Raw genomic sequence first — 25,659 nt, 5'->3', positions numbered from 1 at the left:
ACTGAGGGACACAGGCTCCTGCACATTGGTAAGAAGAAAATAGGTCAGTCTGTGGATGTACTGTTTATGCAACACACCAGTTCCTTTATGGAGCTAGGGACTTCCTTTTGTGTCACACTACACCACGGTGGCTTTCCAGTGTGGGCAATTGCTCACCAGGCATGGAATTTGACAACCGAAACAAATTTCACTAAATCCAGACTGAAGGTACCTGAGGAGCAAAATTAGCTGATTTTTAACCGATTTGCATCCATGTTAGATACATTCATTTTGTGTCTTTACTGTCCCACATTGTCAGACAATAACTGACAACAAAGTCAATGGCTTAGTCTTTGTTGACAAAAAGAAATGTACCCATATTGAGAGCAGAGTTAAGATATATAGTCTAGATCTAGAAAAAGGATATAGACTACAGCTGCACTTTTCTGTTGCCCCCGACGACAACTTCTAGGTTGCATTTCAGTCAAAACCCAAACAAACCTTCGAAACAGTGATCCACACTTTACATAACTGTTCTGTGTGGTGACCAGACAAGTCTTAATAAGTCCGTGACAGGATGGCGTTGTGGTGATGTCAGGCCAGATGCGGGAAAAATAACAAAGGCAAGGTAGTGCAGTTCACAAAGACGTGCTGTGCGCCGTTTATTAAACAAAAATAAATAAAATATCTTAACAAAAACAAACAATGCACACAGAGCAAAAATAAATAATTAAACAAAATAAATCACGAACACTAAACAAACCGATCAGGCTGGGCAATCACCTTCGCTGATCATATGCTTTGGCTTTCGTTTCGTTTCGTTTCATTCGTTTCGCTCTCCCGCTCTCCCGCTCCCCCATACTCTCCTCTGTACACACCCACCCGAAACTGAGCACGTCGCCGGTTTATATACCTTGGCCGAGGGGTTAGTAATTATTCTATTACTCCTCGGCCACAATCTGCACAAGTTTATTAATTATGTGTGACTGCCGGCTAGTTTAACAACGCACTAGCCGACAGCCACGCATTACCACAAGGTTTTCTATTTAAACAAAAAAACAAAACAAAAACACACGGCGCTTCGTCATCATATATAAATGCAACAAATAATAAATAAACAAAAATAAATAAACATTTAAACAGCAGGGCTGTCCTACCTCCCTGCTACAAAGTCGTACTGCTTTTAGGAGAGCCTTGCTTCCTTCTACATTGTCCCTTGCTGGTGGAGCTCTGGCTGCACAGGAAGCAACACAAATTATTACATTAACCAGAATAAAACGACTGCAGTTTCTCTGCTGTATTAAATAATCATGATCCTCCTGATTATTGAAAAAACAGGGGCTTAATTCCAATCACTGTTGCGTTCCAGAAAAAATGTAATAAATCAGTCAATAGTATGCAGTAACAATGTTCTGTTGCGCTATTACTTTTGTAACATACTTTAAGGGTAGTTTGTTAGTGAGCAGATGATGCCTGCAATGCTGGGTATACTGTATCTCAATGAAAACACGCCTTATTAACCCAATACTGCTTCTGGAACTGCAGCCCTGAAATCATGACATCCCCGCCCCCCACCTCCCCAATTCCATGTCTGCAAGTAAGTAGAATGTCATAAATTCAATAAGACCAACATGTACAGGACACAAGGCTCATCCACTAAGTGTAGTGGCATCCTTCCTCTGCTGGGACCAGATACAGCGTTAAGTGACAATTGCTGTTTACGGCTGGAAATGACAAACTTGATCCAGCCATGCAACTGGGCTGAGAAGTGCATTTCTTTAAAAGTTCATTGAGGTGCGTTTGCCAAAAGACAATCACAGTACTGCAGTGTGACGAAGCCAGAATGTACTAAGAGAGCAAGGTCTGGGTTTAAAGACAATGGAAACAGGAGATAAAGTATTGCAGAAATATATGATTGATGTGTTTAAAAAAAATAATACATTGCACAACATTAATTACATTTTCTTTGCAAGAACTTAAAACATATCCCAGGAAAGCCTTTTCACGACTAAAAACTTAATTTTGCCACATAGTTTATAGATTTTCCACATTCTGTGAGACCAGGGGGTTCTGAGCTGTTGTACACCTGCTTATCCGCTTACGAGCTTTGATGTTGGTTTGTGTTTCTACAAAGGAGGGGCTGCCCTTTGAAGTTCCTTTCTGTTTCAAGGTCCTGAGACCCACACCGCCACAGATGAGGCTTCAAAAGCTGTTGATACTTGAAAGAATGATGTTTGTTTAGCTAATCAAATGTTTCCATATTATTACTGCAGTTACTAACAGCACTAGTATGCATTGGGAACACGAGGCACTTAGCAGCTTGCACACTGTGAAGGTGCTCCAAGCTGTTTTCACAATGGGGTTATACAGTAAGCAAGCACAATTAGGGGTATCTAATTACTCTTGAACACAGTGTTAAATGTGGCATTTACTTGATCATACCACTCTTCCCCTGGGTTTACACCAGATACTCTTTCACTGTCCGGGTCTGTGTATAATGCAGATGTGTAGAGAAAAGACTCACTAAGTTCCCAGGGTAGTCCTATCACCATGGGAACAGAATTTGACCTGCATTCTAACTTAGCCAGTGACACTAATGAAATAGTGAAATCTTTAATGTGTAATCCAAAGTACAGCACCAATAATACCTAACACCATGCAAGGCTATTGTTTGAGCCCCAATGGAAGAGTTATCCCTACTGATCCACAACGTTAAGCACCCAGAGTCTCATACCTGTAACTATCTTTATTGCAGTCCAGATTTCAAACCACTTCTAGTAAAGTGTGTTTCTAATGGGTCCCTGTTTAGTCAGTAGCCAATTCTGTATCTTACTTACAACCTTATCCATATGTAGTGTAGAAGTCCCTTATTATTAAAGTTCAACAAAGTTCAGCTTTTTATTTTGATCTGCATTAGGGGAGAACAAAACAGACAAATTAGCTGGGAGATGAATCTTTCCAGCCCTGATAAAATCCCATTTAAGATCAATGATCCACACTGTATCCTTCCATTACTGCCTCTTTGATTTCCACTCCCAACTTTATGAAAGAAGTGATTCAACACGCTTAAACAAAGGGGGTCTTCAGCCTTCAGCCATTTCTCATGTAGCATATCTTAAAACTAGTCAGAGTGCTGTATGATTTCATTGGGCAGCTATGTGTCGGGGCAGCGCTGATTTTTTGCAAGTGAATTCCAGTCTTCGGGATACAGTCAGTGATTTGTACAAAGCTTTCTCCATTGTTGTGCAATTAAGAGTAGCTGCTTTGTCCAGATTTATGAATTATATTTTTAGAACACTACTGTTGCCTCCTAATATTTATCAAACCAGTAACCAATTGTATTAAGCTTATTCTGAAGCGACACAGTATCAAGGGACAGTTTGATTTTAGAGAGGATTAGAAGTTTATTCTGTTTTTTTTCAGCACTGTTAAACTTTAAGATAACGCTTATAAAAAAAAAACAATCTTTAAAAAAGTTTGGAGAATAGGGCCCACTAAAATACTACCACACCACCACCACTAGAAATGTCTAATGAAAATATTCTCACTTGTCTTTTCATAGCGGGACCATAGACCAAAAGGGAACACACTACAGTATATCAGCAGCAGGCCACACTGCTGCCGTTGCTTACATTTGAGAAATTCGATCCGACAGGTTTAGGCCTTGTAAAATAAACACTCATGCTGTTTTTTTAGCTGCCGGTGTTTCGCTATGATAACATTAAATAAGCATGTTGATGTGTAACTGTTGCAGTCACATGTCAGCACATTCACTGGGGGATAAACGACAGGCTAACAGTGGAGGCTAAAGGGAATAAAATGCTAAAAACTAGAAATAAGAACATAAGAACATAAGAAAGTTTACAAACAAGAGGAGGCCATTTGGCCTATCTTGCTCGTTTGGTTGTTAGTAGCTTATTGATCCCAGAATCTCATCAAGCAGCTTCAACAACATTACTGGGGAGTTGGTTCCAGACCCTCACAATTCTCTGTGTAAAAAAGTTCCTCCTATTTTCTGTTTTGAATGACCCTTTGTCTAATCTCCATTTGTGACCCCTGGTCCTTGTTTCTTTTTTCAGGTCGAAAAAGTCCCTTGGGTCGACATTGTCAATATCTTTGAAAATTGTTAATGCTTGAATCAGGTCGCCGTGTAGTCTTCTTTGTGCAAGACTGTACAGAATCAATTCTTTTAGCCTGTCTGAATATGACATGCCTTTTAAACCTGGAATAATTCTGGCCGCTCTTCTCTGCACTCTTTCTAGAGCAGCAATATCCTTTTTGTAACGAGGTGACCAGAACTGAACACAATATTGAAGATGAGGTCTTACTAATGCATTGTACAGTTCAACACACCAGAATATCAACGTAAGGCCTTCCATCTACACCTATGGTATTTTGTTACAGCTGCATTTCTCTTTTTAGAAGAAAACGGTACAGACTTTGCACAGGATCAAAAGCACACGCCTGATTAAAAAAAATAAATAAAAAAAATTGGTCCTGCAAGACTATTACAGGGCTGGGTCACAAGAATATTTCCCAGCTATTCAAGGTCAGCCACAAGTTCCCAAAAGACTAAAATGAGATGTGTATCTACCCCCTCTACCGCATTACAATTACTTTCTTAAAAAAATAAATCTGAAAGTGCACAATATACCACGTTTTGTATGAATATCTATTTGATAATGAAACAAGTTGTCAATTGTCTTGGTTACAAATGATAGAAATATTAAAATGTTTTATTTAAATAAGTGGTACATAGGCCTTTTATACTTTCCATTGCTTGAGACTTCATACTAGACCTGTCTTGCCAATTGCAGCATTTATTAACATATGTGTAGGTGGAATAAAAAACAAATAAGTAGAATACTTTATTTGTGCTTTGTTAATGGTTTCCATTTCGTGAATGTTAGCAATCCCCAAGATTTTCAGAAAGGACTATAAATGTAAGCTTGTGATGTATCAGATCTGTCTCACTGAACATCTATTCTCCAAGCAACACCCCCCCCCCCCCCCCCCAAGAATGTTTTGTTATTTATTTAGACAATGTTTGTAGGGAGTATAAAAAGGTATTGCCTCTGCTCAAAGGATGACAATATAATATGTGGTTGTTTCCAAATTGAGGATTTTCTGGGTTACCATCAGGTTTTAGGAAGGAAATATAGTCATCCTAGAGAACAATGGAGAAGGAATAATTATGGATTATCCTGGCATGGGGGTGAGACATTTTCTGGTGATGTTGTTTCCTTTGCATTTTCCACCAATCAGATAACAGATGTGGGGAGAACCTTCATGCACCTTGAAGTGCTTTCCAATTCCACACTCTCATTCTTTCTTCCAGTTCCACACTCATTCTTTCTTCCAGTTCCACTCTCATTCTTTCACTGGTACCCCATGTCATACTCACAGCCTAGTCAGCAATAGAGGCAGGTTTAACTGTTTAACCACCAACACATTTTTGCAGGTTTTAGACAAATCTAGCATCATTCCAGTCCACAAATGGTCACTAGTGCATGTTTTGGTTGCCTGTCTGGAAACAAGCAACAATAGTCAATAAATGTTATCAATCAGTTCAATTTTTTCAACAGATTAATGACAGTAGGTAGGAAATTATTTCAGTGGCAGATGGTTCCTGAATACAGGTGTCAAAGATAACTCTTCCTTAAGTAATCTGAATTCATTTTATTCTAGAACTTGTTGGACTATAGACCTTGCATCACTATTAGGGTGCTTTTATTTCGATAATAAGGCTGGATTAAAATAGATTAGATCTTGTGAGGCATCGACAAACAACCCAATGTTCACTACAGGCTAATGAAGGTGTTTATTATATTAATGGAAATAAGGGGTGATATTTATCTAAACCTAATTCATTTCCTTTTTCTTTGTACTCCTAAAAATACCTTTCAGATGCTAAAAAAAACCCCTTACAAACATTTGTTCAACCGATTATTTTTTCCTGTTGTTCACACAAATAGAACGGACGGACCTAGATTGTTTCCAGGATGGGAGCAGAAGCGGAAATATTTCTTTCAGCAATAAACAGTGTGCAGACCCTGGCCTTCACCTGCTGCAGTGGAGGGAAACATCTACGTGAATGTAACCTCAGAGGAAGGAGCCGCAGGGATCTGAAAAATTTAAAGAAAACGGATGTGTCTGTGTAGAGTCCCCAGAGGATAGAGCGGCAAGGTTAGGAATCCCTGAGAGGGGGAATACTCTTTTAGCACAGCCCCACCCTGGAAACTTGTACAACTCGAAAAAGATTGCAGTGGAAACTACAATGGTTCCTCGTGCTGAACAGCATTTCTGTGTAGTTTGCAGCCCAATCCACTAGAAAGCATGTTAGTGGTCAAGGGCAATATGTTCCACATTTAGCAGGAGTGTAATTTGTACGGGTTAATTATACAAACCAAATACCTCAAGTCAATTAAATTAAACCCAGCAGTTTTTCATAATGTGTGAAATCATCTGGTCTACATCTGCCAACATCAAATCTTGTCCGTGACAGAGCTAGCCAGAGATATGACACACGTCTCTTTCAGTGGGTGAAATTCCATGCCTATCTTTAGAGATGGTCACTTCTGCCATCTATGAAATCCAGCTTTGAAGATAAAATATCAACTTTTGTCCCCCTTCACATATCAGTTAGATGTGCCTTTATCCAAAAAATGCTTCATTTTTTGGAACAATGCACTCCTATTAACCACATATTGGACATCGCTGGAAATTAATGTCACTTTGTCCACAGTACACACATCTGCTTGATGTAATGTTTATGGCAGCTAAGTCTTGTCAGCAGACTCGACTGAAGGCATGCTAATGCCTATGTGTGTTTCTGTGTATAGGAATGATGTGGAGTTTTAACATCACAAACCTCTCCAAATTACACAAGTACATCAGTAAAACAGGTATGTTCGTAGACTATCATGACTTACTGCAGCCACACTATGAACATGTTCAGACAGAAGTGTGACGCACAGGTAGTGACCAAGAGAAAGACAATTCGGACACCTTGTGCTGGTGAATGTATTAACCAAGTTTCATCACGTGGTTCTGCACATATATGTACAATTACAAAGCAGGGCTGTCCAATCACAGTCCTGGAGAACCATTCCACTCCAGGTTTAACAGGTACTGTTATGTAATGAACTACTTCAGGTCTGGATGGGTTCAATTGAAGTTCTGTTCTAAAGTGCGACATATGTGCGTTCACTATGTCCCCATTGCTGGGGATACTGCATACTAATAGTAGATGTGGAGCCTTCTTTAAGGAAACTGCAGTAGAAGAAACAGAGTCATTTTAGAGTCTCCTAATGAAATACCAAGGGGTTTAGAGATGCCACCCATATACAGTCAGAATTCATGTAATATAAACAGTGTTGTGTATAAGAGCGCAGTCCAGCTATCACGCATGAGTATCTATAAGCCACTGCTTTGTTGTACAGAGTAGACAACTTGGATATAGAATTGCTTTGTATTGCATCCGTCCCATTCATTTTTTTTTTCTTCAAATCTGATCAGTTTTATTCAATTGCTTTTTACTACACCATTAAAGTGATCTTTTCAGGTAAATACATCAAAGTGTTTTCTATTTTTTTTTTTTACAGTTTAAGTTACTTAGATGTTTATGTTTAGAGTGAAAACCAACTGCCATGGTGCCCTTTTTTGAAATACTTTTTATTTTTGAAATGTTTTTTTTTTTAAATGCTATTTCCTGTATTCTTGGACCACAGCGTAACTCTGAACTAATACCTCCCTGAGGTCAACAGCAGCTTGTACAGCTGCTTCCCTGGCATCATCACTCACAGTGTTAAAGGCACACAAGCCTACTTGCCAGCATTGATTTATCAAAATGCAAGAGAAACGTGGGTGCAGGTCACAAAATAAATACTTTTAGTGATAATTTAGGCTACCAGGCTGACTGCACATCGAGTCTGAACGGGAACAAATCATAGAAAAATAAAAATAAAATAAAAACACAGAGCATAACACACAAATATGTACCGCTTTGCTTTCTAGAAGGCAATTTTTAATGCTGGTTTATACCATAAGTCAAATTGTGCCTGTATATGTTGGAACAGGCAGGGTGTAATTTAGGTCTCCAATTGCATGGCAGTTTGAGCAATTCCAGGTTTTTAAGTAAAAGTTGTTTACATAAAATATATATTTATTCATGGTGTATCTGATTAAGCAAAGACTAAAGGCTAGAACTTCTGTGCAATATGAGTTCTAATGATTCCCTTTACTGCTACAAATAAGGTGCCTAAGGCATTTTTTTTTATCAAAGGCATACAAAGATTTCAAGAGGATAAATCAGTCAGTGTTAATAATTCAAATGTAATATTAGCTAAGGCAGGACTCATGTGAAGTAAAAATCTGACCTGACACATTTCGCCCTTGTTGTTTGCTACCATATAAGATGATGCTGAACACATCTATTGGTGTACCAATTTGGTCAAAATACTAACCCTTTTTAAACGTCTTTTTTTTTTGCATAATGAGTTGAATACTTGAAATCGTTTAAACACAAAGTGCCAGCCACGTCATTTTTCAACGTGTTTTAATTTGAACTTTAAATAATTAACATTTTAAATATCAGCACCGGATTTTTACCTTTTACTGCATTTATTTCCCACCAAAAGTTGAAGAGGTACATAAATCATAGGACACGATAAGTCAAACAAATACAACAACAACACATACAATCTCAGGAACTGAACTGAAGCACTGTCAATTTATCTTAGAAAAAAAAGGGACATAATTTTAAATTAAATTACTGTAGTTAATGTATTTATTGTTTAAACTTGTAGCTCCATTTTTATTCTATTTTTTTTCTATAGCATGCACGCTGAGAGTCAAACAGTGGCATATAGATCCAAAGTTTTTAATTGAATTTGTTGGAAACCTTCCCCGAGTACTCAACAGCTGGATACCGCAATTGTCATCAGCCCCAATACGTTTTCAAGTGAATGAAATCGATTGCATTACACGCAGCTCTTATTAATAACGTTAAACAAATGTATTTCAACACTTTGCATCATTCTACACTCACAATGATGACAGTACAGGACACAGAAATAAATAAATAAATAAATAAATAAAAGACAACGCTGGTGTTCAAGGTACTCACCACTGTAGTTTTCCATTTTGGTGTGGCGAATTTTAAGTTTTGTCCGGAGTTCATAATAAAATATACCTGCCTGTGAACAGAAACAGCTACTGTGGACACGCTGTACAGTCAACTTTCCCGGTGACTCCTAATTCCTATTTCCTCAGCTGAAACTTCCTCTGGGTCCTAGTGTCCTCAACACGTCCACCATCTCAGGGAACTGTTTATTACCGTGAACTCGTGTTGAAATAGACAAGCGCATAACTAATACATTGGGGTTTTATATAACTATTTAGCAGCCTGTTGTAACAACATCAGATGAACTGTAAAACACTACCTCGGATTTTGAGCTCCTTTCGGGAAGTGCATTACCGAGCATGTGTTCACATATTCAAACACAGGAACAGATTCAATCAAACAGATAGCAGTGCTGTACTAATAATTAGCATGGCTAACATGCTTATAGCAGACTGATTGTTTTGTATGGAAGAGACATAACGGCCGTATTAGAAGTCAACGCTTTACATATGACAACAGCAGTTTATTTAAACGGAATTTTTATTTTTACATAGTATATTGATACAGTACTGGCAGATAAATAAAGTAACTAGGTGTTGTAGATCATTACAAAAAAACCCAACAAGGAAGCGCAAGGATACCCGCAGCTTACTGTAGCCGTGCAATCTGATCCCAAACTATCCACAACTATTAATGGCATCAATTAATAACTGACATTGGTGTTAATATCATATGATATAAGCAACAGTGTCCCTGTTAACATACTCCTGGGACGGGACACAATAAAATAAAACAAAGGCCGGCAAATGCCGCTTGGCCGATTACATTTCGTTTTGCACCAGTACATCCTACAGTCATCCAAAACTAAAATGGAGAATACAAACTTATTTTTAAATGCAAGAAAAAAAAAAAAAAAATCCTTCTAACATTATAAATTATGAGGAAGGGGTTAGGAGGAGTTCCAGTCAGGCAAAAAAAAAAATCAAACATTTTTTTTTTTCTGAAAGCATTGGTAACGTGCAAAAAAAAAAGATAGAGTATAGGTACTTTGGTTGCATGCCACGTCGTATCCCAGAGCCACCATACAGCACAGTGCTTCAACTCATGACAGATTTGGAGACCTTACATATTCTCTAATGTGCCATTGCTTTGTTACAATCATTTTTGATTGGTTGAAACACGTGTAAGGTGAAGGTGTGAGCCACAAACACGTGGTGCTAAAGCTGTATAATTTACAAATAACACATTCTCACAAACATTATTGGAATAACAAGGTTTTAAGGAAAGGGTTATGGAATTGTTAAAAACACGTAATGCTTATAACCTGACCGAACACACACAAAAAATATATGAATTAAAATATACGAGTATAATGCCAATATATTTTTGTGAGACGTTTCTGTTGAAATGCATTACTTGAAAGGTAAAAAGTGATGCTGCATTTTTCACTCTGAAACTGTCAGATACACTTATTAATATTCTAGTCATACAGTCTGCTGCTATGCAGATGCAACCCATAGGGAAAAGCCAAAATGCTACAACATCTATTTAGCTCTTAAGAGAATTGGGAAGACATATTTACAAAGGGCAGAATCTACAAGTGGAATACAAAAAGACAGTTCAGTACATTTGCAAAGGTTCACTGTGTCTTCTTGACGTGTCCATTTTCTTAAGAGTATAAGGTATTAAACACAATAATGTGTTTGCTTTTAAAATAGCCGTGCTTGTTTCTTGAGCTCATTCCTCTTCCACAAGGCCAAGCGATCAAAATCTGCGATTGTCATTCCAAACACATGGTAGAACTCTTCTGGAGACAAATGGCGCTAAAAAAAAATTAAAAAACAGAAAAAAAACCCCACATAGTTTTTAATGTTTGTAATGGTAAAAATAATGATTCTTTAAATCTTCAAATAAAAAAAAAACATCATAAATACAGAAAAAAATCACAAAGTATAAAAATATAGTATAGTTAGTATATTGAAAATAAACAATACAGTGTTTAATTCCATATGTTTATGTTAGAATAATAAGCCTTATTTTAAGATGTAAAAATGTGTATCAAGAAATTCAAATACACGCATATTTATCCCTATGTACTGTTCATCTTAGTTGTTGAGCTCCCCCAAGAGTATTGAACATACACCGTTGCTTCTTAAAACGCTTATCACATGTGGAACCTCTTATTGGGCAGGGTAAACCCGAAGGAGACGAGTCGAGTGTTTGTGCTTGCTCACCTCTAACCTGGCTCTGTCTACTTCTTTTGGCAGCCTGTTTCGCCCCCTGGTGGTTACTAATAGCGCTTCGTAAGAATAAATCTTGAGAAAGACAAGAGAAGCATGTTAATGGTGGCTGCCTGAATTGGGAATGACAGACCCTAAGTGAAGGCTTACATGAAAACCTGAATCCTGGTTATGTAATTTACAAAAGAAAAAAAAAAACGATTAGTTCTTGCAATAAGATTAGCATAATATGGATAAGTGGAACAATATATGTATTTTTTCTTCAATACATTATCAATGTAACAGTTTCACATTTCTATTCTTTTACATGAAACCCACTAGTACAGTACTTTCCCTCTCAGTTAAATGTGTTAATATGAATTTAATGTGTGACAAATATCTTATTATATAATAACCTTTGGAAAACTGTATACAATCAACTGGTAATGTGCTGAATGCTGATGCTTTGGTAAGCATTTAGCAGTGAGATGATGCTTTATGTATTAAGAACATAAGAAGAACATAAGAAAGTTTACAAACGAGAGGAGGCCATTCGGCCCATCTTGCTCGTTTGGTTGTTAGTAGCTTATTGATCCCAAAATCTCATCAAGCAGCTTCTTGAAGGATCCCAGGGTGTCAGCTTCAACAACATTACTGGGGAGTTGATTCCAGACCCTCACAATTCTCTGTGTAAAAAAGTGTCTCCTATTTTCTGTTCTGAATGCCCCTTTTTCTAAACTCCATTTGTGACCCTTGGTCCTTGTTTCTTTTTTCAGGCTGAAAAAGTCCCTTGGGTCGACACTGTCAATACCTTTTAGAATTTTGAATGCTTGAATTAGGTCGCCACGTAGTCTTCTTTGTTCAAGACTGAACAGATTCAATTCTTTTAGCCTGTCTGCATATGACATGCCTTTTAAGCCCGGAATAATTCTGGTCGCTCTTCTTTGCACTCTTTCTAGAGCAGCAATATCTTTTTTATAGCGAGGTGACCAGAACTGAACACAATATTCAAGATGAGGTCTTACTAGTGCATTGTACAGTTTTAACATTACTTCCCTTGATTTAAATTCAACACTTTTCACAATGTATCCGAGCATCTTGTTAACCTTTTTTATAGCTTCCCCACATTGTCTAGATGAAGACATTTCTGAGTCAACAAAAACTCCTAGGTCTTTTTCATAGATTCCTTCTCCAATTTCAGTATCTCCCATATGATATTTATAATGTATATTTTTATTTCCTGCGTGCAGTACCTTACACTTTTCTCTATTAAATGTCATTTGCCATGTGTCTGCCCAGTTCTGAATCTTGTCTAGATCATTTTGAATGACCTTTGCTGCTGCAACAGTGTTTGCCACTCCACCTACTTTTGTGTCGTCTGCAAATTTAACAAGTTTGCTTACTATACCTATATATTGCATGTGTGAGCCCATTCTAAACCCCTTACTTTGCAATGAAATTCATTCAGAACACATGCTAACCCACATGTGTCCACCCCTTCATTGTCCCCCAGGTTGTTTGCTTTGAGACTATTGTTTCATCACAGTTCCCATTGAACTCCAGAGACTTGGGGAATGGACATACGCTTTCTCAGCTCATGAAATTACTGAGAGATGTCGCTGTCACAGTCAGTGCACTAAATGCCCCTATTCCCCAATTCTCTGCATGATACCGTTGGCATTTTGGTTCTGTATCTGTCCTTGGTCTTAGCATATCTCAAGGTCTTGGCTGTTGAATAGACGGTGACATGCAAAATACAAAACCTGCAGTGCTGTGGGTTTGATTCCTAATCTGTTAGGATGTGTTTTCTGTCAAACAAGTAGTAGTGAGCCAGTCAAGTCAAGTCAGTCAGCCAGTCTATCTATCTATCCATATATATATATATATATATATATATATATATATATATATATATATATATATATATATATATATATATATAATTGCTTGGAATAGCTTCTAGATACTACTACCATGGGCTTCTATTGTCAACAGTGTTCAACAGGACACATCTTCTAAACCTCTTTGTTGTTTTTATAGGTAGTTTTGCCAATGCAGTGGCAATTTTCATTCCTCAGGTATCTAAAGTACTAAAGAAGTAAAGTACTTCTTTCAACAAAGCCAGACTCTCCAATATCCCACGGAACTAATTTCTTTTGATGAATCAGGGTTTTTATGAATGCCACCTTGTTGACAGCTGATAGGCGTTTCCAAACAGGAGCTCTTACCTTGTAGTCTGCAGAATGAAAAAAAAAAAGAAGAAAATTAAAAAAACATAAACTTCATTAGCTTTACCATAGCTGTCTGTGTAAGATGAAGGAGTAAATGTGCTCTGTTAATCTAGTTTTAGCTGGAAAAATAGTTTAGAATCTAACTGCCAGTTCTATGAATAATTGTTTTAATGGACCAATACTGTGCTTATGTAAATATACAATGTAGTATTTCTAAATATGTAGCAGCCTACTTATGCAGCATACACACTACATTCTATATGCCAAAGCTTACCTCTCATTCCCCAGTTCACTGCACTGCTGCTATCGTACTGGAAGTAATCAGCACTTTGAGGCTAAAACAACAAGAAAAATAAACGAGGTGCGCATGTATACAAAATCACAAAAGCAGTCGTTTGTTCTTCTTTCTGTTAACAGCTTCCCAGAACAATAAACAGTTATCAGATGCCAGACTAGTGTCTTTAATTGATTTTTTAAAAACAACATTCTTCACTTTCAAGTTATCTTTGAGGGACATCTTTAAGAAGGCTTAAGAGGTAGCAGATTGACGAAATGCGATGGTGAAAGCTGTTAGTCCTTCAACATCAAACAAGGGCTGTACGATAAACAGTCTGGATACTAAAACAATACACTTAGATCACAAGGCTGATTGATTTTCATGCAAGTCTGGTGCATAAGACTTACATACCAAGACAGCTATGAATCCTTTTAAATATTACTCAGATTTTGCAATGCACAGCATGGTTTTACTTACCTTAGGATTTATTTTTAGTTACGGGGCAGCTATCATCATAGCATACCAAATAAGAAACACTGATAACTGCGTACAAGTATGTTATACCATTCTGGGCAAGAATCAATGTGTTCCGAAGGTTTGTGTCTGTTATTTGTTGTTGTTGTTGTTGTTGTTTCTTTGTAATGGGTGTAACCTTACTATTGCATTGTGGTGTAAACTAGCCTGTTGTCCTGACGAGTAAATCCAAAGGTCACACTAGCCTTACCCGGTGTAACCCATTTCTTCCATAACCAGGCAAAGAAGCTGACTTGGAAATAATAGAATCTGGAAACCAAAAACAAATATATTGCAAATAAATAAAACATTAAGTATCTGACGACTTGATGATCACATTAACTTCCATAGTATTATTAGTGAGATTATTTGACAGAAAAGCACTTGCTTCACCCTAGCTGACTGAAACACATGTTCTTTCAAAAACCAGAAGGGGGCGCATGCCATTGCATGTAACATGCTGCTTTATATGTGAAAAAATAACAATGCAATCATTCTTGTTTGTCAGCTGTAGATGCATTGTCTATTTTACATTTAAGCTACGTTATTTTATTTATCACGGAAAACAATTTAAGTACACTATAACCAAGGGGTTCAAAACAAGCGAGACCCCCATCCCCCAAATAAATAAAATACTCACCGCTGTCAGCTGTGTAGTGAGACCGGGGAGCTGAAATTAGAAACAGGAGAGAATCCACCAATTAGACAAACAGTCAAACAAAGGCTCTGATTCCTGTCATTGGAATTACAGCTTCTGCATTAGTTAACGTTAGCTATAAACTCACACTGACCATCTCATGAGCAAAAAAAACCCAAAAAACTATACACTAAATCAGAGGCTGTTAACAATCCCTGTTAACTGAAGCATGTTCAGATGCAGCTGCTGGGTAGTGTAATTACAATGCATGTCTAGGGATGTGAACTGCAGGCACAAATGCAATTACAGTTTAATGGTCCTAAATTGCAAGGCACTTATTTTATAGCTTGAATGCAGTTTCAGGGCAGTTTTTAAAAAATAAAAAAATCCTGATTCCTTGTATTTCACTTTGCTAAAAGAAAAGCTAGCTCTGTCTTAATACTCCAGAACAATTTTGCAATGAACATATCTACTGAATACTGGGGCCATTTACAGTAGCTGTGTAATATCCACACATAATTGTGCACATCTTCATTCAATCCAGTCGGGGAGGCGGTTGTTCTTTTCCTCCTGGAATCAGCAAGGGAAACATTTAGACTGACTGGTAAGTCCTTCAGGGATTTAATTGATTTTGAAAGTAAGATGGGGGAATAGTCATTCAGCAGCACCCACCCAGCAACACAATGGCTTCCTCTGTCAGCTCTGCTGTCCAAGGTTGGGGTAAATTCCATTCTCAATTCCTTTTTAATCAATTCCAATTCAGATTCCTTCAAAAGAATTTCCTTTAAAAAAAATAAAATAAAAAAGTGTCGGAATTGAAAAAAAAGGAATTGAACCCAACCCTGGTGTGCTGTCCCCTGGCACGGAATCATCACAGAAGAGTTCCAGCAAGGAATACTTGCGAAGAAAAATCCATAAAAAAACAGATCATACCCTCCAACTTCCTTCTCAACTCCTATTAAAGCTTTGACACTTCCTCCTCCTTGCATCTTAGTGAGACATTTAGAAGGGAAATCAATGAACATGCCCTGCTTTGCACACTGCATGGCTCTTCTAGAGAGTGACAATTCCCAGTGCATTTGAGAGCAGTGCCCTAGGTAGTTCAGCAGCGTGCTCATTACCAGTGTCCAATTAGTGCAGCCTACACACACGGCCCTGTGCTGGCAGCTGTATTGGCACTGCAATTCGGCTGGAGTGAGGGGAGCCGCAGTCTTTCAGCACATCACTGAAAGCACTGTCGTGTTTCTTCAGCAGCCATTACAACAGCCAATGTTTACTGACTTAGCAACCGCCAATAAAGATTTTCCATTAAACAGGAACCGTTATAAAGTGGTTTAATATTTATGTCTCCTCTATCTATCTATTATCTGTATCGAAAGACTAATTTGAGGAAATGTCTCAAAAAACATACTAGCTCATTATCCTCATCTATAAAATATGCTTAAGAGTGGGATGGCAAGGAGAGAGAGAGAGAGAAAGAGAGATAGAGAGAGAGAGAGAGAGAGAGAGAGAGAGAGAGAGAGAGAGAGAGAGAGAGAGAGAGAGAGAGAGAGAGAGGGGGGGGGGGGCGGACTGTGAGTAAATCCTATGAGAGAAATGTATGTATAAAAAAGCATAATGATCCTCACTTAACAAATTATTTATCATTATGGACACACTTCAAAATACATGTGCATTAACATGCAGAGCATTTACTGCATGCACTTAGCACACAAGTATGTGACTGTGAGGATGGAACATATTTAGCATTTAAGGTACTTCCCTGATCATATCGTTTAGTACCCACTCGTTAGAAACCTGAGAACTCAAGGGTTATTCAGCCCTGACGAATCGATTAGCGCACTGGCGTCACGTCAGAAGCCTGAATGCTAGGAAGAAATGCAGTAAACCTGCCCTACTGATTTATTATTTAACATGCTTTTCCCAAACAAAGTCTTTATAAATGGCTATGTTAAGCCAATTGTAATGCTTACAAAAAACAAAATACATACTACAGTGACTCCAGACCTCGACATAAAGACCAACTTCCCATGAAGATCACTGTCAGCGCTTTTAATTTGGAGGCAATTAACAGGTCCCCAATTATGATGGATTCACTGGCAGCAAGCTCATTTGTATTGGCATTATTCAGGTCTTTATTTGTGTCTGATCTTAAAGTTTGAATGATCAAAGCCTTGGAGAGGTTTCTATGTCTGCCCTTCTTCTATACGAGGCTGAGGCATCTGCTTTGCATACTTGCTGACTCTTATGTCCCCTTAACATTTCCATAGCTAAAGAAATCCTCCACAAAACTCTGAAATGTCTGTTTCCATAACAGCTGCAGATCAAAAGAATGGATTCTATCATCGCATTGCAGCTCTGCAAATATAGACGTGGGTAGTAGGACAGGATTGTGTACAGGGGTTTAGGGAATGAAGTCATACTGTTTTCCATTCCAGATGGTAGGGGTTGCTTTAGGGTCCGTGCAGCAATAACTATTTTATTATAAAAAAGTATTTCATAGTGCCGGGATGAAAGTGGGTTTTCTTTCATATTTGAATATTCTTTTAATTGCATTTTCACACTTTTTCAGCTCAGAAAAATTAATAATCAGTAAGTTGTTATAGTAAAGCAGTCTCAAGAGTGAAATAAAACTGATACCCAGTCAAATTACCTTATAAACAGTAGAGAAACACTCTGCTGTACAGCCAATATTTATTTCGGAGATAATATATGCATTGGTTATCTTTTCATGGTGAGTTTTTCATACAGTTGTTTATATATTCTGTTATAGGAAGGAATTTGAACATGATTGTTGTTGCCTCCAAATAAATTTGAAGCAGTATATATTGTTTGAATCCCAGCAGTATTAATTAACACAAGACGATTTGTATCCAAGATTATGACACAATAAGAATAGGCCGGAATCCCAACTCCAGTACAGACTGAAGTAGTTTTGTTCAGTGACACAGTTCCTTACATCCATTCATTGACGGCTCATATCCAATGCTCTGCAGGGTCTCCTTGCTGCCGCTGCGGGAGTTGCGAGCGCTGGCCCAGGGGTTGTTGTCATAGGAACCGGAACGCGCTTTCATCTCTTCCTTCAGAATCATTCTGCCGATGCTGCTCTGGATCTGTAACCCGTTGCAACACAAAAAGAGGGAAACCTTGTAGTCCAGGCAGGTTCACAATCCTGGCATGAATTATAATTGCTTTTTTGCTCACAGAAAAGAGGTAACAGAGAATCCAAATATATTAGAATGTGAGCTTTAAAAAAACTGAACTCTCCCAAAACAGTCCTAGTGAGCCTAAAACCACATGGTCACTAATGACTGGATTGTAGGATCTGATGAGGCCTTGTGACTTTGACTAGGCAGCAGAGCAGAAAAAAGCTATGCAATGCAACAAAAGAACACAGAACACTGAAAATAGAAAGCACTAAAATAGTAAAAATGACAGAATCAGTCTGTCGTCCTTACTTCCTTTGCATCTTAATTAACAGAAGTAAAACGGTAAGGACATACCTTGTGGAGGCTGTTATCCCAGCCATCCTCCTCTCCTCCTGATGAGAATCTCCGAGCTCTTGGGGCTGGCAAGACAGAAGGAGTTGGTCAAGTCTAGGGCAGCTCCTTGACATGCACGTATATGAAGTTTACATGCAGATTACAGCTGAACATCCGAAATCCTTGCTAGAACCTGCATGTAATCTCAATCAAGCTGGGTTCATTTTCAATTTGAATTATATGTACATTAGTGATTTTAAATCATATTAGATAGACATAGAACTAGACACAGTTCTACTGGTCACTGGTCACAGGCTCTACTGTAATAATTTGAAATGCTTTAACCGTTACTTATCATCGTCTTTTACTCCAGTGTAAGCAGATGACTGTAAATGTTTCCTTACATAAAAAAGTTGTGCAAATAGCACATTACTAGGGGCTGTTGTATCAAAATAAATAAATGCATAAAATAAAGAAATAACATTTTAGAGAAGAAAAACATCTTGAAAATGATTCTGATCTGGTCAGCTCAAAGCATGAAAAACTACAGAAATGAAAATTATATAAAGTGCAGAAGCAGCACATTTTCACATGTGTTCCAGCCACAATAGCGGATTAACAAATAACTCTGAGATTTATCTGAGTACCTTTTGAAGAACCAGAGTAATGATAGTAGTCTGATTCAGATTGCTGATAGTGGTGTGGAGAGTAGGCAGCTGGGAATTTGGAATACTGAAAAATATCCTCGCTGGTCTTGCTTTTCGTTCCTGCAAAGTGGTGGTTGTCTGTGTGGAGAGATGGAGAACAACCTTTAAAGCTCAGAGATGCACAAGAAAGAGAACAAAAGCCACTGCCAAAAAAACACTGTAGTGAGACCTTCACCAGAAGTGTCATCTGTAACAAAGAAACAATCCAACACACCTAGGATCTTCCCATTGCAATTCACTGATATTCTAATGGATTAGGAGCACTACACATGGCAACAACTTGTCAACAAAGCTTGTACCACCTAAAACCATGCAAAATTATATTGGCAATGAATATAGATATTACACTTTTGAAACTATCATACTGGTCATAAGTAGAGAAGCTTGTAACCCAATTAGGATGCATTGCCATGTTTGGCTGGGTTGCAAGGTGTTTATGAGTTGCATCTTTGCACTCTTCTTTTCCAGTTTTGCTGGCCACAGAAATACCCTACTCACACAGCCTAAATAATGCACCATCAATATTTCATGAAAACATGACGGTGAATGAAGTGATTATTTAGGTAACTGAACAGAACATTATACAAGTAGATAAACCTAACAATGTCCACACTAATACATTACCAACGCGTAGTTTTTGGAAGTATATATGTAGGCCACCAGGCTGTCATTTTCCTATCGTATGCCATAAAAAATGTTACATTCGCCATAGCCATCCAACAAAACCTTTGGAATCTCAGGAAGCACATTTCATAAAGTGAATGAATTATTAGAAATTGACTTTATTACTTGTTACAGCGTAACAAGAATCACAGATGTACCAACTCATGAAAACACATTTGATTTAAAAAGATTAAAATGCTTTTAACTGTTAAGCTGAGGGAACACAAAGCCACTTTGTGGCTTGGAACTTGGTTTCAGGGGACTAGGTTTCAGGCCACTGCATGGCACACCAGGGGAGACTTTGGTGTTTGATACAACAAAGTTGCCTCAAACTAGGCCTCCCGGTCTCCTGGAACCAGGTTTCAAGCTGCTGTTTCTGAAAAAGTGACTTTGTGTTCCCTCAGCTTTACTTTGTTTCTGACTAGAAGTCACCAATAATACAATGAAAACTGCGTAGATAAATTATAATTTCCTGTCTGTCTGCTATTAGTGTATCAATACACTATAAATGTTGTTATACAAACATGGTATATAATTGTTATTCAGAACTTAGCACTGAAATTCCTAATCACCCCTTCAAAAGAGGCTCCAGTTACACTGAGAGCGACACGCTGATGTATGTGCCACAGTGCCCCTCCTCAACACAGGGCAGGTTAATGGAATGATATAGGGCAGAATACAGCCTACGGCAACCAGCGACCCTTTATCCTGCTTGCAAACTGTAACAACGGTTACCTGCTGATCCAACTGTGTTTAATTTCTGTTTACTTTATTGCTCAGAGGACAGTGTGATCTACTTTATGGCTGCTGAATAGAGATGTAGGGGGCTGTTAAAAGCTGAATAGACCTAAGAGTAATTGTACAATGTAGGAAAATTGCCTATAAAAAAATAAAACAAATACAAATTGGAATACCAAAGCCCTTGAAACTTATTTCTCAGTTTTACAACATTTAATTACAACATTGAAGCTGCTGCTTGTAAAAAGCTAAACAAAAATGGCAGTCATCTTTGAAATATTCAATATTTGCAAATGAACGGCTCATGTAGTAAGTGCTGTTTACTGATATCTCTCGATGCACCACTCAAAACAGCCTCCCTTAAGGAAAACCTAGCATTACAAACGGTTTCAGTATTTTAATTCAACATCACTAAACACATAGCACACAAAACAAGGGCATGATTTACAAAATTAAAGTGCAGAAGGGATCAGCGGAGTCAATGTCAGTGAGTCAGGGCTAGCGGGTTACAGTAACCCACTTTTTATATATGCAATTCATATCTATACCGTATTCAAAATGAAATCCTACAGCTTGATATCTGGAACACAGGTGTACTGAACAAAGTGGTACTTACAGAAGCAGACAGGTGGCCAGGGAAGGTACAGTATAGCAGGAAGGTAGAGGGAAAAGAATATGTGGCAAGAAAAAACCAACAGAGAAGGGACGATTAGAAACATCTCCAGAGGAAAACACAGTAAGATAATATGGGTTGCAAATGACAAGGGTACTACAGGCCCAAAGCCAAGAGGGTTCTGATGGGATTCAGTACCTACTGCTAACTTTTAAACAAAGAAACACATTCACAACTAAATACACAGAGGTGATCAGGTTCTGAATTACAGGAACCTGGAGGTATATGTATGACTTCTAACTATTTAACATTAGCAATGAACCCAAGACTCTTTTTATGATAATTCACGGGGAGGTTTTTTGTTTTTTTGTTTTTATAATGTTTATTATTTTTCAACTTTGACCTCCATCCAATAGTTAACTAACAAACAGATAATTGTTCTGCAAGTCTCTTCAGTGCCACTAAACAAGTGATTTAATGTCGTAAGTATTGACTATGAATGTACTTGAGGCTAGCATTAGCGTCAGCATAAAACATAAATGTGACCAATTAACTTGTGGTCAATGTCTAAGGGGTTACCTCTCACTTCTCTGCTTTTTCAGACCCCCTTCAAAAAATGGCTACAGGCCTGTACTACAATTTTCAACTAGTCTACAGAAGACTGCTATACTTCTGGTGTTTAGCACACAAAGAATAAAGTTGCATATATCCACTTTTTTCACTATATTTTTCTCTGACTTTTAGAGGATAATAATAATAATAATAATAATAATAATAATAATAATAATAATAATAATAATAATAATAATAATGGTACAAAAAGGGATCAATGCATCTTTAACTCATTTAAAAAAGGACATAAACACACAGCAGTTGAATCTATTGTTCAACCAACACGCTGAAGTTCATTGACAGTTTCTTATTTGCACAGTCACATCCTTTCAATGATATGGGTGGAGATTTCACAGACCATTTGATCTTTTCTAGGTACTGTAGATTAAAGTTTAAAACCAACGTTTTGTTACATCCACACACTTAAAACTACAGTAGACCAGTAGTCTGTGAAAGAAAGGTGCTTGGTAAGAATAAGATAATTCTTTGAGGATTTCATCACAGTTTTAAGCCGGAGATTTAAGGCTTTGTCAGCAAGCTCTGGATACTCTCTGGAGGTCTGAAGCTCACAGACCTTTATTATATAAACAAATGATTTCCTCTCTTCCATTTCCTTTGGTTAGCCAACTGTCGAAACCTGGACAAAATGCAGCAGGTTGCTACCACTTAAAACAAACTGTGGCTAATGAAATGCACATTTATCTTGGAGTGCCTGCAGATGGGACTTATTTTAAGATGCTGCAACCAAATTCACTTCAACCCTAGTGTTTGCATTCAAAGGAATACACACACCATTGGGTGTCCAAGGTTTGAAAACAATCTATCTTTACTTCAAGCCTTTCTCAATGATTAAATACTTTAAATCTAATGCAAAGAATCCATTAATCTTACACGAAGAGTATTGCCATTCACTATTCCTTTCCCCCTAACCAATTAATGACACTCCCTAATAACTGGCATGCTTCAAAACCCATTATGGAGGGCTCTTTCTATCCTGTACCGCTATCCTCTATGAATATAGCTCTGTAGCAAACTGAAGAGGGCAAACATTGTGCATGCTGTTCAACAGTTGTTTTTTATTTGGATTGGCATTTACAAGATTTGTGAGGGAAGAAAAGCACACAATTACACCTGTAATTGCTATCAACCCTCAAAGAAGGTTTCTTCATTGCTTCCTGCCGTCACACATTTCTAAAGCACTGGGGGTTAATTGTCAAGCACACGCAATACTTTCAAAAGCAGGAATGAGGTCCCACAGGCTACAGCAAGCGATACAAACAATACCATATCTCTTATAGATGGGGGGGTTCCTGTAGATGTTTGGCTCTGCTGCTGCTGTAGACAGAAAGAGAAACAAGAAGTGAAATATTGAGGCGAGTGGAGGTCAGGTTAAGAAGTTTCTAGAGAGGTCCCTGTCAAGTTAAGAAGGAAAGTGGAATTCATTGAAAGCCAGGAAAGCTCAACACTTTTTTTCTTCTTTTGTGTCATTCTAAGCTTAGATTTATTTATTTATTTATTTTTACCAACCTCTCTTTACAGATTTCCTTGATTTCTTAAAATATTGCTTACGGTAGGGTCAAGAGTCAACAAGAAGTGGATTAGAGGTGGAAGTTAGCAGGTAGTGCCTACAATTTTAACATCCCATTTCCTGCGTTTCGTTACAGTGTCAATTTTGAACAACAAAATGGCTAATGCAGGAAAATGATTTTAACGAACTGCGTTACAATCATTCCCCTACCCTTAATTACCTTCCCGTTCATTGCAATGACTATCAGATTAATATGTAGACAACAAGAAATGGGGTTTAGAAAGATAGACACAAAAAAAAATACATGTCTTTCCCTTTTGAATTCAGTTTGAATGTGTTTGCTATGGGCAGCCCAGACAGAGATCCCATCCAGCACAATCGAATTCCCCTTTCCTGCCAGGATCTCAGCAAGAACTTGAAAGCACAGGTACAGCGATAGTGCGTATTGGGATCATCACAGTAAGAAGGCTCTTGTTCTATTGATTTTGAACATCAATCTGATGAAAGAGCTTTTGAGACCAGGGAGCTATTTCCTGCAAGCAGATGCGTGGGAATCCTGGTGTCAGATGAAATGATCTGTGATTTCCACACAGAATAATTTATAGGCATAATGCTTTACATTTGTAGACTCAGTTTCCTGCTGTTAGCTCCTGGGGAGGGCATGAGTACCACCCATAACTGGGGAGGAGTCAACCCATTGCAATGTCTCTGCACCTGTATGTACAAGAGGCATGTATCCATCTTGCAAATAGCTTCATAGAAATAAATCAAGCGCTAATCAAAATAGCACATCAAATTTATGTTTTGCAATGTGATTTTTCTGAATGGAATCAAAACTTTTTTTTTTTTTTTTTTCAAAATTAGACATTCTTCCATAACTACAACCACCAAATCCTTAACAAACAACTAGAATAACCTATTGATGAATGAATGCTTATCCACTTTGCTTCAAAATGTTAACAACTATCTGACACAAACACACATTCCTATATTAGTCTGCATGAATCTGTATGTAAACACTGCTGCTGTATGAATCCATACGCTTGAAGGAAAACAAGTCCATAATATGGCAAAGTAAAAATAAATAAAAGATCAAATACAAATAAAGGCCATTGTACTGCACTACACCGATAACTTATGATGCAAAAGCAAGAAAAGGCACGGTCCTGACATTTCAGCAGTGACTTCTGTCAGCTTCACCTTACAGGTCTGCAACTTAAAAGCCATCTGAATACTAGAGAGAGACCAGAGATCGAGACAAGAAAAGGCAAAGCAGATTGAGAAGGCCAGCAGCTCAAACAGAAAGCAAAGAGAAAGGACTTGTCATTGCCAACAGCGGAGGAATCCGTAATGTAATGATACAATATGAGGTGTGGAGCCTTGAGGGGATCCATGCAAATAAAAGTGGAGGCCTACCTGGCACATGGAAATGTTTAGGAGCTTGGTAGGTGGTGGGAGTGGCAGACTTGACATCGACCTGGCTGTAATATGGAGAGCTTCTGCCACTTTCAGTGCCTACAGAGGAGCCCGGCCAAATGGAGGCAGTAAAACAAGAACAAGAATGAAGCGCAGACCCTCAGAAAGCATCAGAAAGCACTTCATCTCATTGCAGTATCCAGGCAATATGTATTGAGCAGAATAATAAGTAGATGAATAGAATACCAAAAAATAAAAATAAATAATCCACAAAAATTCAGCATGGATATTTTCTGGTTCAAAGTTAATATTTTAATGGATCTTAATGTACTGTACAGATTAATGGAGAGGACTGGTCTTTAACAGAGCATGGGACACGGAGGTCAAGTCACATTGAATATTTCAGACCCAGGCTTTTCACAGTCCAATCTTTCCATAATTTTCTCTTGTGTTAATTGGAGTTTCAGTCTTTATTGAAGAAAGTTAAAAATTTGAGTTGTTTTTTATTGACTAGAGAAGAGTGCTCTACAAACCTGACAATCTGTGGATGTGATGCCAACTGTAAATGTAATCATGGATGGAGATACGCATAATGTAATTTATAGATACTGGACAGGTAAGAGAGAGGATTAACTTTAATAAGTATAGACCCAGTGAAGGCTGGTGTCTCATGATAAGAATCCATAGACTCATGATGAGTTTTTACAAGATTGGAATGTGTGGAACGGGTGGACCCTGGATATGGGTTTGCAGGGTTAGAAACTAGCAACATTGTGGTACTAGTCCTAAGCTTTTGAAACCGGCTAGTTCTTATGTAAATCTACTAGTCCTTATATGAAGTTTCTCAGTTGGAATCAACAACAGCTCTTGGGGTCCTAAAAAATGAACACTTATAAATGTAGATTATTTTGTTTTATTGT

General features: G+C 37.9%; 2 protein-coding genes across 11 annotated transcripts in view; both read right to left on the bottom strand.

Annotated features, from left to right (window-relative positions):
- LOC121324540 (actin filament-associated protein 1-like 1) overlaps nt 1–9,357 on the bottom strand; it is a 39,734-nt gene extending 30,377 nt beyond the window's left edge. Inside the window, exon 1 of one of the 2 annotated variants that reach the window (XM_041266557.1) lies at nt 9,107–9,357. In XM_041266557.1, coding sequence (XP_041122491.1) covers nt 9,107–9,122 — 16 coding nt within the window. In that variant the 5' untranslated portion in view covers nt 9,123–9,357. Of the gene's footprint in view, nt 1–1,136; nt 1,215–9,106 lie in introns of those variants that run through there. The other variant, XM_041266558.1, reaches the window with a different exon arrangement.
- Nucleotides 9,358–9,625: 268 nt separating this feature from the next.
- Nucleotides 9,626–25,659, bottom strand: part of LOC121324614 (actin-binding LIM protein 3-like) — an 83,997-nt gene continuing 67,963 nt past the window's right edge. For 5 of the 9 annotated variants that reach the window (XM_041266688.1, XM_041266687.1, XM_041266691.1 and 2 more), the window contains 11 exons: nt 24,740–24,838; nt 23,080–23,130; nt 19,110–19,247; nt 18,484–18,548; nt 17,940–18,093; nt 14,984–15,013; nt 14,555–14,613; nt 13,828–13,888; nt 13,551–13,558; nt 11,338–11,418; nt 9,626–10,926 (listed from right to left, as the gene is read on the bottom strand). In XM_041266688.1, the coding sequence (XP_041122622.1) occupies nt 10,813–10,926; nt 11,338–11,418; nt 13,551–13,558; nt 13,828–13,888; nt 14,555–14,613; nt 14,984–15,013; nt 17,940–18,093; nt 18,484–18,548; nt 19,110–19,247; nt 23,080–23,130; nt 24,740–24,838 (860 nt within the window). In that variant the 3' untranslated portion in view covers nt 9,626–10,812. The remainder of the gene's footprint in view (nt 10,927–11,337; nt 11,419–13,550; nt 13,559–13,827; nt 13,889–14,554; nt 14,614–14,983; nt 15,014–17,939; nt 18,094–18,483; nt 18,549–19,109; nt 19,248–23,079; nt 23,131–24,739; nt 24,839–25,659) is intronic. The other 4 variants (XM_041266689.1, XM_041266695.1, XM_041266692.1 and 1 more) reach the window with 3 other exon arrangements.

This window comes from Polyodon spathula, chromosome 12, assembly GCF_017654505.1.
Source record: "Polyodon spathula isolate WHYD16114869_AA chromosome 12, ASM1765450v1, whole genome shotgun sequence".
Taxonomy (NCBI): domain Eukaryota; kingdom Metazoa; phylum Chordata; class Actinopteri; order Acipenseriformes; family Polyodontidae; genus Polyodon; species Polyodon spathula.
The sequence above is the reverse complement of the archived record's forward strand: the minus strand, read 5'-3'. Positions and strand labels throughout refer to the sequence as shown.